The 19,116-nt window shown below is 46.9% G+C and overlaps 1 protein-coding gene across 3 annotated transcripts in view; it reads left to right on the top strand.

Annotated features, from left to right (window-relative positions):
- BAG1 (BAG cochaperone 1) overlaps positions 1–19,116 on the top strand; it is a 53,632-nt gene that overhangs the window by 23,668 nt on the left and 10,848 nt on the right. For 2 of the 3 annotated variants that reach the window (XM_069730473.1, XM_069730474.1), the window contains exons 4-5: positions 11,589–11,702; positions 11,916–12,023. In XM_069730473.1, the coding sequence (XP_069586574.1) occupies positions 11,589–11,702; positions 11,916–12,023 (222 nt within the window). The remainder of the gene's footprint in view (positions 1–11,588; positions 11,703–11,915; positions 12,024–19,116) is intronic. The other variant, XM_069730475.1, reaches the window with a different exon arrangement.

Raw genomic sequence — 19,116 nt, forward strand, 5'->3', positions numbered from 1 at the left:
AAGGATCAAAAAACGCACCAAAAAAGGACCAAAAAGGACCTGCGTTTTCTGCCAAGAGCTGCGGTTTCAGTCCTGAAAAAAAAAGGATGGAAATCAGGAACGTGTGAACATACCCTAAAAGTAAAATTAATAGAGGCATCAATTGTGCCATATACAATGCTCCATACTGTTCATTATTGCCCCATAAATGCTCCATTTAAAGCTGTGCCATATAGAATGCTCTGTACCATTCATTATTGCCCCATAAGATGCTCCAAATAAAGCTGTGCCCCATGTAATGCTCTGTACCGTTCATTATTGCCCCATAAGATTCTTCATTTCAAGCTGTGCCCCATATAATGCTCTGCATCGTTCATTATTGCCCCATAGATGTGCCATATAAAGCTGTGCCCCATATATAATGCTCTGCACCGTTCATTATTGCCCCATAGATGTGCCATATAAAGCTGTGCCCCATATATAATGCTCTGCACCATTCATTATTGCCCCATAGATGTGCCATATAAAGCTGTGCCCCATATATAATGCTCTGCACCGTTCATTATTGCCCCATAGATGTGCCATATAAAGCTGTGCCCCATATATAATGCTCTGCACCATTCAGTATTGCCCCATAGATGTGCCATATAAAGCTGTGCCCCTTATATAATGCTCTGCACCGTTCATTATTGCCCCATAGATGTGCCATATAAAGATGTGCCCCATATAGAATGCTCTGCACCGTTCATTATTGCCCCATAGATGTGCTATATAAAGCTGTGCCCCATATATAATGTTCTGCACCATTCATTATTGCCCCATAGATGTGCCATATAAAGCTGTGCCCCTTATATAATGCTCTGCACCGTTCATTATTGCCCCATAGATGTGCCATATAAAGATGTGCCCCATATATAATGTTCTGCACCATTCATTATTGCCCCATAGATGTGCCATATAAAGCTGTGCCCCTTATATAATGCTCTGCACCGTTCATTATTGCCCCATAGATGTGCCATATAAAGATATGCCCCATATATAATGCTGCTGCTGCAATAAAAAAAACAACAACATACTCACCTCTCTTGCTGCACGCTGCTCCTCAGAGTCCAGTCTCGGCGTCTCTCCGCACTGATTGTTCAGGCAGAGGGCGGCGCGCACACTAGTACGTCATCGCGCCCTCTGACCTGCACAGTCACTGCAAGAGGACGGGAAGACTGAGCGGCGCCCGGCGTATGGAACGCGGACAGGTAAATATGACATACTTACCTGCTCCGGCGCAGTCCCTGGCTCCTTATCCTGGACAGATGATCTCCGGCCACTGCAGCTTCTTCCTCTGTCAGCGGTCACCGTTACCGCTCATTAGAGGAATGAATATGCGGCTCCACCCCTATGGGAGTGGAGTCCTTATTCATTACTTTAATAAGCGGTACCACGTGACCGCTGAACAGGGGAAGAGCTGCGGCACCCGAAGACCGTGGGACAGGCGGGGACAGCGACATGAGCGCCGGATGCAGGTAAGTATGCGACAGACCTCTCTCCCCCTCACCCGCCGACCCTGCCGCCAACCGTGACTCGAGTTTAAGCCGAGAGGGGCACTTTCAGCCCAAAAATTTGGGCTGAAAATCTCGGCTTCTACTCAAGTATATACGGTACTTCATAAATGGTTTCCTGCCGTGTCAGATGCTGGAGATATGGAAGAGGGGATGATGACACACATTTGGTGGAGCTGTCCCATAATGAGAGGTTTCTGGACTCAGGTAATTCAGACTATGAAAAAATGACTAGTCTCTTTCTGTTCCTGACTCTCCTGAATCTCTTTTGCTCTTTATGATCCCAACTAGTTTCACCAGATACAAAAGGTCTTTAATAAGCTATCTTATACAGGCTGCTAAGATAATCATTCCTTGTCACTGGAAAAGTACTTCTCTACCTACTCTGGAGGAGTTGTTCTGTGAAATAGCCCTTCTAAATAGGATGTAACATTTGATTGCCCAACCCCCACTGACTGTGATATTGTAGACTTGGAGAGACTGGATTGAATTCCAAGAATCCGATGCCTACCGTCTTGCATCAGACTGATGTGACCCACCCTTTTCTCCTGTGCGTTTCTTCTCTGTCCGGATTGTTCTACACGTTGGTTAGCGTCTGGCTACGTTATGTATGGTTTCCATTGGATTTCAGTAGCTTCATAATTGTATTACTGATGGCCTAAAATGTTCCCTTCCCTCTTTTTTTCTTCCTATAACTTGATGTTTTACTCGAGGTTATGCTTATATTCTATGACATATTGATGCTGATTTTGTCCTAGCTATTCTTTTCTTTTTGTTGTATTTTTGTTATTGAAAATTATTTAACCTTTCAATAATATTGAATTTTGAAAAAAACAAGCTCTGGAGGCAGAGTTATCTCCAGGCACCATCCTCCTCTGAGCCTGGAAGAGCTCATTTATATAAAGTGGTACAAGATGATTTTTTTTCTTATCACCACGAGAGCACCCACTGAGAGAGGGGACCTGCCCATGGGAACAGGAAGCCTACAGATAAAGAGGGGTGTTTCCCCTCGCCTCCTGGTTTCTTGTTCCTTTAGGAACCTGCAGAAGAAGAGGTTACCTGGGCCTTTTGCAGCTGCCTGTGCTCTCTGAGGGAACAGCAGGGTGTATGGCTCCAGAAACAGGGTCACGGGAGCCCTTCCTGTCAGATTTCCCCCTCTGGCAGTGGATGGCGTGAGGCCAGGGTCCGGGAGGGGCTGCCCTGGCTCATGTAGGAGTGCGGCGCGGTCCGGAACAGCCGGCGCTCATCCTGGGGAAGCAGGGTGCGGGCATCGGCCTACCTGCTCCTCCGTCGGGCCTGGCTTCCGGGTTGCGGCCTCGCTCATGTGCAATGGCCAATTAGCACTCCTGACCTGGAAGTGCCCAGGATTCACTTCCGGGGGACGGGGAGGCATGTCTTAAGCTTGGAGGTGGATGAACGACTGTATGTATAAAATCCCACAGCTGCCGGTGTGCCCCAAAGTTGCCCTCTCCAGGAGACTTCGAGGTGCACCCACAGGTGGTGGAAGTGCAGATTCGCAGCAAGTCCAAGAGCAACAGTGTGCGCTCCCGTGAGGACGACTCCACTGGATAGAGTGTACAAATCAAGGAGTATGTGCAGTCTACATCTCATGCTGTGCCTCCGCCTCTAGAACCGGTACCACATTGACAAGCTTCACTGGGTGAGTGTTACATGACTGCCTACTAAGCTGATTACCCCTTCTTTTTGGGTATCCCCTTTAGGCTAAAAAAAAAAACTAAACACAGAGAATGTGCCTTGTGCTCGCAGCCACTTCCTGACACCTATGTAAAGAGACTATGTCAAAAGTGTATCAGCTAGACTCGAGGAGGAATCATCTGTCCACCGATATAGGGCAAGAATTAGGGAGGAGCTCCAATCCCTTAAAGGCTCGGGCAAAACTAAAAAGCATAGGTCCAGTGCAAGGAGTGTTACCCCTGTTTCTAGCCCCTCTTCTGATAGTGACTGGGTTAGGTCCGCTGGTTCCTCTCATTCAACGTCCTCATCTGATGAGGAAGGACGTTCCTGTTTCCCCATAGAGAGCATTGATAACCTGGTAAAAGAAGTACCATGGGAGTTTCAGACACAAAATAGGCTAGGACTATGCAGGAGATCATGTTTGCAGGCCTCTCGCAATGGAAGAGGCGGACATTTCCAGTGATCGCAGCGGTGAAAGACTTAGTCAGAAAAGAGTGGCAGAAGCAGGGGCAGCGAGAGTTCCTCCCTTCGGCTTCCAAAAGGGAGTATCCCTTTGATGATGATTTGGCAACCTAGTCCAAAGTTCCCAAAGTGGATGTTGCAGTGCGTTCAACTTCAAAATGTTCTACCCTACCCATAGAGGACTCTGGGACCCTATCTGACCCCCTGGACCGTAAAGCGGAGTCGCTCCTTAAAAGATCATGGGAATCCTGTACTGGGGCCTTTAGACCAGCTATATCTGGCACATATACAGCTAGATCAATGTTGGTCTGGGTTGATCAGCTAGAAGAGCAAATTAGAAATGGAGTTTTTAGAGAGAAATTGTTGTCTTCTATCCCATTGATCAGAGGAGCCACAGCATATCTTGCTGATTCTTCAACGGACTCCCTACGCCTGGCGGCTAGATCAGCTGGGCTGGTAAATTGTGCTCGCCATGCCTTATGGCTGAAGGCCTGGAAGGGGGATGCGCAATCTAAATCTAAGTTGTGCGCAATTCCATGCCAGGGTGAGTACTTGTTTGGAAAAGTACTCAATGACATCCAAGGCAGGAGAGAAGAAGAAGGGGTTCCCTAACCAACAGGGAGGCCTTCAAGAAGCGGCCGTTTGGTAAAAGGAGGTCCTATAGAATCCAGGATCGGTGAGGGACTAGGGAGACCAAGCAAAAAGGTGCCCTGTGTAGTGCGTCTTCCTCCAAGAGCGGAAACAAGTTCCGGTATCCCTGATCCTCCTGTGGGTGACAGGTTAAGATTCTTTTACCACAAATAGAGAGAGATTACATCTAATCCCTGGACTCTGAGCCTAGTGTCATCTGGTTTGAGGTTGGAATTTCATCTAATTCCCCCGGATTCCTTTATATTGACCTCTCTTAATTCCCCTGCACAACAGGAGGCTCTTGAGTCCAAAATTTTGAGTTTGTTGTCAAAACATGTCCTGGTAGAGGTCCCGGAGGAAAGGGGTTTTTATTCCCCTTTGTTCCTGGTCTCCAAGCCAGATGGTTCTTATAGAGCCATAATTAATTTGAGGAGATTGAATAGCTTCCTTCGATTTCACACCTTCAAGATGGAGTCTATAAGATCGGCTATTAAACTTTTATTTCCCAGATATTTCATGGCTGTCCTGGATATGAAGGATGCCTACTACCATTTAGCCATACATGTCGAGTTTCAACAGTACCTCAGAGTGGTGGTCATCATAGGAGGTCGTGTCCAACATTTCCAATTTGCAGCGATGCCATTTGGTCTATCCATGGCTCCTCATATCTTCACAAAATTGATACTGGAGGTGATGGCTTATGTGAGTCTGAGAGACTCACTAATTATTCCATACTTGGATGATCTTTCAATAGTAGGGAGATCTGTCTCCCAGTGTAGGGGTCGCGTTGATGACGCAATTTCTTCCTTACAGGCATTGGGCTGGATAATCAACCTGGACTGGTCCCGGTAACTCTTAAGTCCTTCCTGGGTCTACACCTAGATTCAGTAAGTCAAAGGTGTCTCCTCACGGAGGTTAAGAGACAACTTTATCCATTATAACTAAAGGCGGCAATTGTTAACCCTCACATGTCCCTGAGAGATGCAATGTCCCTCTTGGGGTCCCTTACGTCCTGCATTCCAGCTGTTCAATGGGCCCAATTTCATACTAGGCATCTGCAGCAGGAAATCATCTGTGCGAAGGACCGACTGCAAGGTCACCGTAGTGGCAAAATAACGGTCATTGGAAGTAGTTAACTCCCTGTCCTGGTGGTTAGATCGGGATCATCTTTCTAGAGGGGTTCCATGGGTAGTGAGACCCTCTAGGGTAGTTATTACTGATGCTGGTCCCGATGGATGGGGAGACTCATCTGGGTGATAGCTTGACCCAGGGGCAGTGGTCCATAGTAGAAGCTTGTGATTCCTCAAACTTAAGGGAGTTAGAGGCAACCAGTCATGCGATACATCACTTTCTCCCACAGTCTCGGGTCTTATGTAAGGATCCTATCGGACAATTCCACGTCAGTCGCATATATAAATCGACAAGGCTGCACTCGATCAAGAACTCTGATGCTTACTGCAGAGGAAATCCTCGAACTGGCCGAAACCCATCTCCTGTCCCTTCACATCATGGGAGTGAACAATTTCAAAGCGGACTTCCTCAGTCGCCATACTTTACATCAGGGAGAATGGGTTCTCAGTCACCAAATCTTCAGGAAAATAATGGACTTGTGGGGGCTTCCAGGGGTAGACCTGTTTGCTACCAGAGCCAACAGACAAGTCAAAAGGTTTGCCTCCCTGAACAGGTGAGACCACCCGGACATGGTCGACTTCCTCCAGTTCCCTTGGCACTTCGATCTGGCCTATGCGTTTCCCCCGATGATTGTGCTCCCATTGGTCATCAGGAAGATCAGGGAGGAAGGAGCGAGAGTAATCCTCATCGCTCATTTTTGGCCCAAGAGACCGTGGTTTTCATGGCTCAGAGCCATGTCCATATCTTGACCTCTGGGTCGTCCCATCAGATCCGGACCTGCTCTCTCAGGGACCATTCCATCACCCCCAGGTGAAGGGTCTCCACTTGACGGCGTAGAACTTGAGGCAGTTGTTGAAGTTAAGGGGGTTTTCTGACAACCTAATTAACACCCTGCTGCAGAGTAGGAAGGAATCCACGACTAGGAGGAGAGTGGAGAAAGTTCATTGATTTCCATACTGGTCCCTTCTCTAATGAGGTTCCAATTTCTGCAATTCTTGAGTTTCCCCAAAGAGATCGGGAGCTGGGCCTTTCAGTTAACACATTAAAGGTTCAGATATCTGCTTTGAGAGCCCTATATAGTCATAATATTGTGGGGGATAGATGGATTGCACGGTTTATTGCAGCATGTGAGCGTAACGACCCGGTACACATTGCTCATGTACCACCTTGGGACCTGAACTTGGTCCTTGTTGCCCTGACTGGTCCTCCATTTGAACCTTTGGAGTCTGCTTCTTTAAAGTACATATCATTAAAAACTGCTCTGTTAGTTGCATTGACAACAGCTAGGAGACATACAGGCTCTTCCTATTGGCCCTCCTTTCCTGTTAGTATTTCCTGATAGAGTGCTGAAACCAGACCCTTTCTACCTCCCTAAGGTATCTGCTAGATTTCACAGAGGTCAGGAGATTTTTCTTCTCCTTTTTTGCTAACCCTTCTACTCCTGAGGAAGAGAGATTCCACACCTTAGATGTAAGGAGGACTGTCCTACAATATATAGACAGAACTTATCCCTGGAGGTAGAGTACGACTCTGTGTCCTTTCAGGTCCACAGTAAGGGGCTTGGAGTCACAAAGGGCACTTTGTCGAGATGGATCAGAAATGCAATCTGTCTGGCCTACTCAGCGAAAGGTGAACAACCCCTCAATAGAGTAAGAGCCCATTGAGCACGGGCTATGGCATCCTCCTGGGCTGAGAAGGCGGACATCTCGATTGATCTGATATGTAAGGCTGCAACATGGTCTACACCATCTACATTTTACAACCACTTTAGACTGGATTTATCATCATCTTCTGACTTGGTTTTTGGGAGATCTGTCCTCAATACTGTGGTACCCCCCCCCCCCCCCCTCCCCCCAGGTGATGGTTCTCTGAAAGTCTGTCAGAGGGTGCTGTCGTGGCAGTAAGAAAAAAATGGATTACTTACCGGTAATTGTGTTTTATGGAGTCCACGACAGCACCCACTCACTTCCCTCCCTTGAGTCACACAATAAAAAAAGAAGAAAAAATTAATAGAGAGGTGTATGTGATTCACTACTGGTGGTGGTTGTATATATTGATGTGTATAGCTACGTATATTTTTATGGGAATTATCTAATATTTTCTTGGCGGTTAATTTCATACACTGTAATCCAACTGAGGAGGTGAGGGGGACCGATCCTTTTTTTTCTGTAGGTTTCTTGCTCCAATGGGCGGGTCCTCTCTCTCAGTGGGTGCTATCGTGGACTACATGAAACACAATTACCGGTAAGTAATCTGGTTTGTCCGCAACAAGGCCTCAGATATGAGGCATACAATTATAACTCTCCTCAGCATTCTGTACCCTGCATTCCCATATTAATAGTTTAGATAGGTCAAATGTAGTGACAGATTCCCTTTAAATTTGTAAAAAAATATTTTCAAGATAAATTATTTTCAGCCTGTAATAGAAATAAAAGTGAACTTTCATGTAATTAAAGGTAATCTTTCATGAGTATGAGTTCCTCAAACTATTAACATGTTCCTTGCGCTTCCATGCTGATTAAATCCATACCTTGATTGTCATCTTAAGAAATCTAGCATTTAAAATCCTATGTAAATGAGTCACAAGTGCTTTGGGGGTGGGGACATTGCACTTACAGCTCTTCTGCCTGCCCTTTCTCTCCCTAATCCACCCCCCCCCCAACTGCTGATTGACTGACAGGTCACTGTTGTTTCAGTGACTTGCCTCCCATGACAGCGACACTTCTTCTCTGCTGGTCATATCTGTGACACTTGTTTTCTCAGATGGGGGGTACATGCGCAGATTGATACATTGGGTCTAGAAACATCATGAAGACGTGACTGCTCATGTTTTGCCCCTGGCACTGATGGCGCTTGTGAGAGATCTCAGTCAGGGCAGACAGGTCATTGAAACGAGTGACTTGTCAGTCATGGGAGACTGGTGGCGGGTAGGGAATAGGATGTGAGGGCACGTGAGCTTCATGTGGTGTATCACCCCGGGAACACTTGTGGCTCATTTGCATATGATTTTAAACACTGGATTTCTCATAGATGGAAAAACAGATTTCTGCAATCAAGGTATGGTTTTAATCATCATAACCGCCTTGTAATCATCCCATTTTCTACTTGCAGGAAGCAAACAAACATTACATATGAGGCCTTGTTGAATGTTTGGGATGTTAAATGTCGTTTATCGTGTATTTCTCTATCGCTTAATTGGGGGACACAGGAACCATGGGTGTATGCTGCTGACACTAGGAGGCTGACACTATGCAAATAAAAAAGTTAGCTCCTCCTCTGCAGTATACACCCTACCGACAGGAAGTAGGATATTCAGTTTAGCTTAGTGTCAGTAGGAGGTAGACACGGGTCTTTCATTAGACCCATATCTACCTCAATGTGCGTAGTTTCTTTTCAGGTTTCCAGAGGGATACAGGGTGAACGGTCACTCCTGTACTCCCACAAAGAGACTGAGTACGGCGTGTACTGCCACCCCGTATCCTCATACGTTCAGTCGGCAGGACCCCAGCCCCTAACACAGAAACGTGTTGAGGGGATTCGGACCCGGTCCTGCCTCCGTCTCCCACCCACTCGCCCACCAGAGCCTGTCGGTTCGAGGAGACGCGGACATCCCAATATGCTGGATTATCGGACGCCCTATCTTGGATGGGGAGGTACTCTCTCTCCCCCCCAGGTACAGAGTGAAAGAAAAGATCAGGAAGCAAAAAAAAATGTTTCCTTTATTTTAATAGTGGGCCCCTTAATTCAGGTTACCTTTGCAGCAGTTTTAGGGCTCTCCTCTCCGCTTCCCTCGTGCTCCGGTGGTCATCTGATGTAATCTAGGTCCCGGCTTTTTCCGGGCCTAGCTGCAGTGTGGGTCATCAGGGGTCTTTTCCCCTTTAATATTGGGGGTTTTGGGGGGCTGCAGGCGTTGTTTTGCAGCGTTTTTCAATCCTCTCTGCCGATCAACATCCTCGAGATAAGGGCCATTCTTCTGTCCCTCCGTCACTGGGAAAGGCTTCTCATGGATCTGCCAATCCGAGTTCAGATGGACAATGCCACGGCGGTGGCATATGTTAATCACCAGGAAGGGAATCGCAGAGCCTTGGCAATGGCCGAGGTATCCAAGATCCTCCTTTGGGCAGAGGTGACACTTCCAGTGATATCCGCGGTGCATATTGCCGGCGTGGACAACTGGGCCGCCGATTTTCTCAGCCGCGAGGGCCTCGTGGCAGTGGAATGGTCCCTGCATCAGGAGGTCGTCCATCAGATTTGCCTTCGATGAGGGACCCTGGATGTGTGCTTCATGGCGTCCCGACTGATCATGAAGGTTCCACGGATTGTCTCCATGTCCCGTGATCCTCTCGCGGTGGGCGCCGATGCCCTGGCCATTTCTTGTTCGCGGTTCGTGCTTCCCTTTTCTGTTTTTCTCCCCTTCTTCCCAGGCTGGTGAAGAAGATCAAGGTGAATGGGGTGTCGGTCATTCTGATCTCACCAGATTGGCCCAGAAAGTCTTGGTTCGCAGAGTTAGTCAATCTCCTTGCGGACGTTCCCTGGAGACTCCCAGACAGGCCAGATCTTCTGTCGTAAGGACCGATCTGCCACCAGAATTCTCAGTCGCTCAATTTAACGCCATGGCTGTTGAAACCGCGGTTCTGAGAGCGTCAGGATTTTCTGATCAGGTGATTCACACCATGATCCAGGCTAGGAAGCCGTCATCTTCCTGGGTCTATTATCGGACCTGGAAAGCCTTTTTCTGCTGGTATTAGTCTGACATTCCGCCGATGTCCCTTTCTCTCCCTTCCATTCTGGCATTTCTCCAGGCAGGACGCTGACGCTGGCCTTGCCCTTAGTTCACTAAAGGGTCAGGGATCAGCCCTTTCCATTCTTTTCCAGAAGACCTTAGCTTCTCGCTCTCAGGTCAGAACCTTTCTTCAAGGAGTTCAATATGCGGCTCCTACGTACCGGACTCCTGTGGACCCCTGGGACCTCAATCTTGTTCTGGAGGCCTGAGGGGTTCTTCCTTTGAACCTCTCCGGGAGGTTTCCCTGTCCGTTGTGTCCTGGAAGGTGGTGTTTCTTGTGGCCATCACCTCCATTAGGCACGTCTCAGAGTTGGCGACACTTTCCTGTGGCCCCTTTTCTTGGTTCTTCACCAGGTTAAGGTGATTTTGCGACCTCCGCCTACCTTCCTTCCCAAGGTGTTCACCTTTCACCTGAATGAGGGTATTGTCCTCACTTCCTTTTGTCCTGCTCCAACTCATTCTCTGGAGCATTCACTGAACAGGTTAGTCCTGGTCAGGGTGGTGAGGACCTATCTGGCTAGGACCCCCCCTTTAGGAAGACGGACTCTCTATTTGTCATTCCAGATGGTGCGCGAAGAGGCCTGCCGACCTCCAAGGCTACGATTGCTCGCTGGATCAGAACTGCAATTTCGGAGGCTTACCGAGTCAAGAACAGAGTGCCTCCCCCTGGGATTAAGGCTCACTCTATCCAGCAGTAGGTGCCTCCTGGGCAGTACACCATGGGGCATCTGCCCTACAACTTTGCAAAGCGGCAACCTGGTCTTCCATTCACACGTTTGCCAAATTTTATAAGGTCCATGCCTACGCTTCGGAAGACGCCAGCCTAGGCAGAAGGATCTCGCGTATGGCAGTGGCGAGTTCTCTGACCTGAATGGAGTTTTCTGCTGTTCCCTCCCCAGGCAATGCTTTGGGACGTCCCTTGGTTCCTGTGTCCCCCAATGAAGCGATAGAGAAAACAGGATTTTTGGTTGCTTACCATAAAATCTGTTTCTCGGAGCCTTCATTGGGGGACACAGCACCCCCCCCAAGTGTTATATTGTTAGTTTGCGTTTTCTGTCTTTTACATGGTGCTTCTCCTTCTGCTTTCTCACTAACTGAATATCCTACTTCCTTTCGATAGGGTGTATACTGCAGAGGAGGAGCTAACTTTATTTGCATAGTGTCAGCCTCCTAGTGGCAGCAGCAGACACCCATGGTTCCTGTGTCCCCCAATGAAGGCTCCGAGAAACAGATTTTACGGTAAGCAACCAAAAATCCTGTTTTATGATGGTATTTGTCCACTCCGAACCCCACACACAGCTAATTTCATTTTGTGATGTAGTCTTTTCTTCTTTTTTTATACTTATGATCAACAGCACTATCCAGAGGAAGAATCTGAATTAAAGAAGCTAAAGGATTTGGAAAAATCTGTTGAGCAAATTGCAACCAAACTAGAAGATGTTAGCAAGGAGCTATCTGGCCTACAGAAGGTTATATGTCCACCTACCGTATATATGAACATTTCTAGCTTTACTAGAACCATGTGCTTGGTGCTAAGCATAAGACATGTATTTAATCATCAGAATTAGTATTAGTTTGTTAAATTGGAAGATTCCGAGTAATTGTAAAATAGGCTGTGTTTTTTTTTTTACATTTTTGAAATTCTAGAAAAGCCTTCCAAAATATTTTAATTTGTTCTATAGGGTTTTCTTAGTAAAAGTCTTCAAGTGGAAGCACTTGGCAAACTCGACAAAAGGATAAAGACAACTGTGGAGCAGTTCATGAAAGTCCTGGAACAGATGGATTCAATGGTAAGACATAAAATCATAGAATGTTAGAGTTGGAAAGGACCTCCAGGGTTATCCTGTCCAACCCCCTGCTCAATGCAGAATTTACTAAACCATCTCAGGCAGATGTCTGTTCAGCCTCTGTAGACTTTCATTGAAGGAGAGCTCACAACTAGTGTTGAGCATTCCGATACCGCAAGTATCGGGTATCGGCCGATACTTGCGGTATCGGAATTCCGATACCGAGATCCGATACTTTTGTGGTATCGGGTATCGGGTATCGGATACATAGAGATGTGTAAAATAAAGAATTAAAATAAAAAATATTGATATATTTACCTCTCCGGCGGCCCCTGGACTCAGCGCGGGTAACCGGCAGGCTTCGTTGTTCAAAATCAGCGCTTTTAGGACCTGAGAATCACGTCCCGGCTTCTGATTGGTCGCGGGCCGCCCATGTGACCGCCACGCGACCAATCACAAGCCGCGACGTCACCGCAAGCTATTAGCGCGCTCATTTTTGAAAAATGAGCGCGTTAATGACTTTCAAAGACGTAGCGGCTTGTGATTGGTCGCGTGGCCGCGACCAATCACAAGCCGCGACGTCACCGCAAGCTATTAACGCGCTCATTTTTAACCCCTTCAAGACCCAGCCTATTTTGACCTTAAAGACCTTGCCGTTTTTTGCAATTCTGACCAGTGTCCCTTTATGAGGTAATAACTCAGGAACGCTTCAACGGATCCTAGCGGTTCTGAGATTGTTTTTTCGTGACATATTGGGCTTCATGTTAGTGGTAAATTTAGGTCAATAAATTCTGCATTTATTTGTGATAAACACGGAAATTTGGCGAAAATTTTGAAAATTTCGCAATTTTCACATTTTGAATTTTTATTCTGTTAAACCAGAGAGATATGTGACACAAAATAGTTAATAAATAACATTTCCCACATGTTTACTTTACATCAGCACAATTTTGGAAACAAAATTTTTTTTTGTTAGGAAGTTATAAGGGTTAAAATTCGACCAGCGATTTGTCATTTTTACAACGAAATTTACAAAACCATTTTTTTTAGGGACCACCTCACATTTGAAGTCAGTTTGAGGGGTCTATATGGCTGAAAATACCCAAAAGTGACACCATTCTAAAAACTGCACCCCTCAAGGTACTCAAAACCACATTCAAGAAGTTTATTAACCCTTCAGGTGCTTCACAGCAGCAGAAGCAACATGGAAGGAAAAAATGAACATTTAACTTTTTAGTCACAAAAATTATCTTTTAGCAACAATTTTTTTATTTTCCCAATGGTAAAAGGAGAAACTGAACCACGAAAGTTGTTGTCCAATTTGTCCTGAGTACGCTGATACCTCATATGTGGGGGTAAACCACTGTTTTGGCGCACGGCAGGGCTTGGAAGGGAAGGAGCGCCATTTGACTTTTTGAATCAAAAATTGGCTCCACTCTTTAGCGGACACCATGTCACGTTTGGAGAGCCCCCGTGTGCCTAAAAATTGGAGCTCCCCCACAAGTGACCCCATTTTGGAAACTAGACGCCCCAAGGAACTTATCTAGATGCATAGTGAGCACTTTGAACCCCCAGGTGCTTCACAAATTGATCCGTAAAAATGAAAAAGTACTTTTTTTTCACAAAAAAATTCTTTTAGCCTCAATTTTTTCATTTTCACATGGGCAACAGGATAAAATGGATCCTAAAATGTGTTGGGCAATTTCTCCTGAGTACACCAATACCTCACATGTGGAGGTAAACCACTGTTTGGGCACATGGTAAGGCTCGGAAGGGAAGGAGCGCCATTTGACTTTTTGAATGAAAAATTATTTCCATCGTTAGCGGACACCATGTCGCGTTTGGATAGCTCCTGTGTGCCTAAACATTGGCGCTCCCCCACAAGTGACCCCATTTTGGAAACTAGACCCCCCAAGGAACTAATTTAGATGCCTAGTGAGCACTTTAAACCCTCAGGTGCTTCACAAATTGATCTGTAAAAATGAAAAAGTACTTTTTTTTCACAAAAAAATTCTTTTCGCCTCAATTTTTTCATTTTCACATGGGCAGTAGGATAAAATGGATCATAAAATTTGTTGGGCAATTTCTCCCGAGTACGCCGATACCTCATATGTGGGGGTAAACCACTGTTTGGGCACTCGGCAGGGCTCGGAAGAGAAGGCGCGCCATTTGACTTTTTGAATGGAAAATTAGCTCCAATTGTTAGCGGACACCATGTCGCGTTTGGAGAGCCCCTGTGTGCCTAAACATTGGAGCTCCCGCACAAGTGACCCCATTTTGGAAACTAGACCCCCCAAGGAACTTATCTAGATGCATATTGAGCACTTTAAACCCCCAGGTGCTTCACAGAAGTTTATAACGCAGAGCCATGAAAATAAAAAATAATTTTTCTTTCCTCAAAAATGATTTTTTAGCCTGGAATTTCCTATTTTGCCAAGGATAATAGGAGAAATTGGACCCCAAATATTGTTGTCCAGTTTGTCCTGAGTACGCTGATACCCCATATGTGGGGGTAAACCACTGTTTGGGCGCACGGCAGGGCTCGGAAGGGATGGCACGCCATTTGGCTTTTTAAATGGAAAATTAGCTCCAATCATTAGCGGACACCATGTCACGTTTGGAGAGCCCCTGTGTGCCTAAACATTGGAGATCCCCCAGAAATGACACCATTTTAGAAACTAGACCCCCAAAGGAACTAATCTAGATGTGTGGTGAGGACTTTGAACCCCCAAGTGCTTCACAGAAGTTTATAACGCAGAGCCATGAAAAAAAAAAAAAAAATTATTTTCTCAAAAATGATCTTTTAGCCTGCAATTTTTTATTTTCCCAAGGGTAACAGGAGAAATTTGACCCCAAAAGTTGTTGTCCAGTTTCTCCTGAGTACGCTGATACCCCATATGTGGGGGTAAATCACTGTTTGGGCACATGCCGGGGCTCGGAAGTGAAGTAGTGACGTTTTGAAATGCAGACTTTGATGGAATGCTCTGTGGGCGTCACGTTGCGTTTGCAGAGCCCCTGATGTGGCTTAACAGTAGAAACCCCCCACAAGTGACCCCATTTTGGAAACTAGACCCCCAAAGGAACTTATCTAGATGTGTGGTGAGCACTTTGAACCCCCAAGTGCTTCATAGAAGTTTATAATGCAGAGCCGTGAAAATAATAAATACGTTTTCTTTCCTCAAAAATAATTATTTAGCCCAGAGTTTTTTATTTTTCCCAAGGGTAACAGGAGAAATTTGACCCCAATATTTGTTGTCCAGTTTCTCCTGAGTACGGTGATACCCCATATGTGGGGGTAAACTACTGTTTGGGCACATGCCGGGGCTTGGAATTGAAGTAGTGACGTTTTGAAATGCAGACTTTGATGGAATGCTCTGCGGGCGTCACGTTGCGTTTGCAGAGCCCCTGATGTGCCTAAACAGTAGAAACCCCCCACAAGTGACCCCATTTTGGAAACTAGACCCTGAAAGGAACTTATCTAGATGTGTGGTGAGCACTTTGAACCCCCAAGTGCTTCATAGAAGTTTATAATGCAGAGCCGTGAAAATAATAAATACGTTTTCTTTCCTCAAAAATAATTATTTAGCCCAGAATTTTTTATTTTCCCAAGGGTTACAGGAGAAATTGGACCCCAAAAGTTGTTGTCCAGTTTCTCCTGAGTACGCTGATACCCCATATGTGGGGGTAAACCACTGTTTGGGCACACGTCGGGGCTCAGAAGGGAAGTAGTGACTTTTGAAATGCAGACTTTGATGGAATGGTCTGCGGGTGTCACGTTGCGTTTGCAGAGCCCCTGGTGTGCCTAAACAGTAGAAACCCCCCACAAGTGACCCCATTTTAGAAACTAGACCCCCCAAGGAACTTATCTAGATATGTGGTGAGCACTTTGAACCCCCAAGTGCTTCACAGACGTTTACAACACAGATCCGTGAAAATAAAAAATCATTTTTCTTTCCTCAAAAATTATGTTTTAGCAAGCATTTTTTTAGATTCACAAGGGTAACAGGAGAAATTGGACCCCAGTAATTGTTGCGCAGTTTGTCCTGAGTATGCTGGTACCCCATATGTGGGGGTAAACCACTGTTTGGGCACACGTCAGGGCTCGGAAGTGAGGGAGCACCATTTGACTTTTTGAATACGAGATTGGCTGGAATCAATGGTGGCGCCATGTTGCGTTTGGAGACCCCTGATGTGCCTAAACAGTGGTAACCCCTCAATTCTAACTCCAACACTAACCCCAACACACCCCTAACCCTAATCCCAACTGTAGCCATAACCCTAAACACAACCCTAACCCCAACACACCCATAACCACAACCCTAACCCCAACACACCCCTAACCCTAATCCCAACTGTAGCCATAATCCTAATCACAACCCTAACCCCAACACACCCCTAACCACAACACTAATTCCAACCCTAACCCTAAGGCTATGTGCCCACGTTGCGGATTCGTGTGAGATATTTCCGCACCATTTTTGAAAAATCTGCGGGTAAAAGGCACTGTGTTTTACCTGCGGATTTTCCGCGGATTTCCAGTGTTTTTTGTGCGGATTTCACCTGCGGATTCCTATTGAGGAACAGGTGTAAAACGCTGCGGAATCCGCACAAAGAATTCACATGCTGCGGAAAATACAACGCAGCGTTCCCGCGCGGTATTTTCCGCATCACGGGCACAGCGGATTTGGTTTTTCATATGTTTACATGGTACTGTAAACCTGATGGAACACTGCTGCGAATCCGCAGCCAAATCCGCACCGTGTGCACATAGCCTAATTCTAAAGGTATGTGCACACGCTGCGGAAAACGCTGCGGATCCGCAGCAGTTTCCCATGAGTGTACAGTTCAATGTAAACCTATGGGAAACAAAAATCGCTGTACACATGCTGCGGAAAAACTGCACGGAAACGCAGCGGTTTACATTCCGCAGCATGTCACTTCTTTGTGCGGATTCCGCAGCGGTTTTACAACTGCTCCAATAGAAAATCGCAATTGTAAAACCGCAGTGAAATGCGCAGAAAAAAACGCGGTAAATCCGCCATAAATCCGCAGCGGTTTAGCACTGCGGATTTATCAAATCCGCAGCGGAAAAATCCGCAGAGGACCAGAATACGTGTGCACATTCCTAACCCTAACCCTACCCCTAACCCTACCCCTAACCCTAGCCCTAACCCTAACCCTACCCCTAACCCTAACCCTACCCCTAACCCTAACCCTACCCCTAACCCTACCCCTAACCCTAACCCTACCCCTAACCCTAACCCTATTCTAACATTAGTGGAAAAAAAAAAATTTCTTTATTTTTTTATTGTCCCTACCTATGGGGGTGACAAAGGGGGGGGGTCATTTATTATTTTTTTTATTTTGATCACTGAGATAGATTATATCTCAGTGATCAAAATGCACTTTGGAACGAATCTGCCGGCCGGCAGATTCGGCGGGCGCACTGCACATGCGCCCGCCATTTTGGAAGATGGCGGCGCCCGGGAGAAGACGGACGGGACCACGGCTGGATCGGTAAGTATGATAGGGTGGGGGGGGGACCACGGGGGGGGGGATCGGAGCACGGGGGGGGGGGATCGGAGCACGGGGGGGGGGAATCGGAGCGCGGGAGGGGTGGAACGGAGCGCGGGGGGCGTGGAACGGAGCACGGGGGGGCTGGAATGGAGCACGGGGGGGTGGAACGGAGCACGGGGGGGGGTGGATCGGAGTGCAGGGGGGGTGATTGGAGCACGGGGGGGTGATTGGAGCACGGGGGGAGCGGACACGAGCACGGGGGGGAGCGGAGCACAGGGCGGAGGGGAGCCGGAGCAGTGTACCGGCCAGATCGGGGGGGTGGGGGGGCGATCGGAGGGGTGGGGTGGGGGCACACTAGTATTTCCAGCCATGGCCGATGATATTTCAGCATCGGCCATGGCTGGATTGTAATATTTCACCCGTTATAATGGGTGAAATATTACAAATCGCTCTGATTGGCAGTTTCACTTTCAACAGCCAATCAGAGCGATCGTAGCCACGAGGGGGTGAAGCCACCCCCCCTGGGCTAAACTACCACTCCCCCTGTCCCTGCAGATCGGGTGAAATGGGAGTTAACCCTTTCACCCGATCTGCAGGGACGCGATCTTTCCATGACGCCGCATAGGCGTCATGGGTCGGATTGGCACCGACTTTCATGACGCCTACGTGGCGTCAAAGGTCGGGAAGGGGTTAAAAATGAGCGCGTTAATGACTTTCAAAGACATAGCGGCTTGTGACCAATCACAAGCCGCTACGTCTTTGAAAGTCATTAACGCGCTCATTTTTAAAAATGAGCGCGTTAATAGCTTGCGGTGACGTCGCGGCTTGTGATTGGTCGCGTGGCGGTCACATGGGCGGCCCGCGACCAATCAGAAGCCGGGACGTGATTCTCAGGTCCTAAAAGCGCTGATTTTGAACAAAGAAACCTGCCGGTTACCCGCGCTGAGTTCAGGGGCCGCCGGAGAGGTAAATATATCAATATTTTTTATTTTAATTCTTTATTTTACACATCCCTCTTTTCCTCTCCTTCAGACCCTGGGAACCATGAGAATACCTTCCGATACTTGATGTCCCATTGACTTGTATCGGATATCGGTATCGGCGATATCCGATATTTTTCGGGTATCGGCCGATACTATCCGATACCGATACTTTCAAGTATCGGACGGTATCGCTCAACACTACTCACAACCTCTTGTGGCAGCCTGTACCGCTCATTGATAACCCTCTCTGTCAAAATGTTTTTTCTAATATCTAATCTGTATCTTCTCCCTTTCAGTTTCATTCCTTTGCTTCTAGTGTTTCCATGTGCAAATGAGAGTAATGATGATCAAACTACACTGTGACATCCCTGTTTGGGTTAAAGGGGATTTATGACTTTTTAACCCCTTCATGACCTTGGGATTTTTCGTTTTTCCATGTTCGTTTTTCACTCCCCTTCTTTCCAGAGCCATAACTTTTTTATTTTTCCGTCAATTTGGCCATGTGAGGGCTTATTTTTTTGTGGGACGAGTTGTACTTTTGAACGACATCATTGGTTTTAGCATGTCATGTACTAGAAAACGGGAAAAAATTCCAA

Source organism: Ranitomeya imitator, chromosome 6 (genome assembly GCF_032444005.1).
Source record: "Ranitomeya imitator isolate aRanImi1 chromosome 6, aRanImi1.pri, whole genome shotgun sequence".
NCBI classification, from domain to species: domain Eukaryota; kingdom Metazoa; phylum Chordata; class Amphibia; order Anura; family Dendrobatidae; genus Ranitomeya; species Ranitomeya imitator.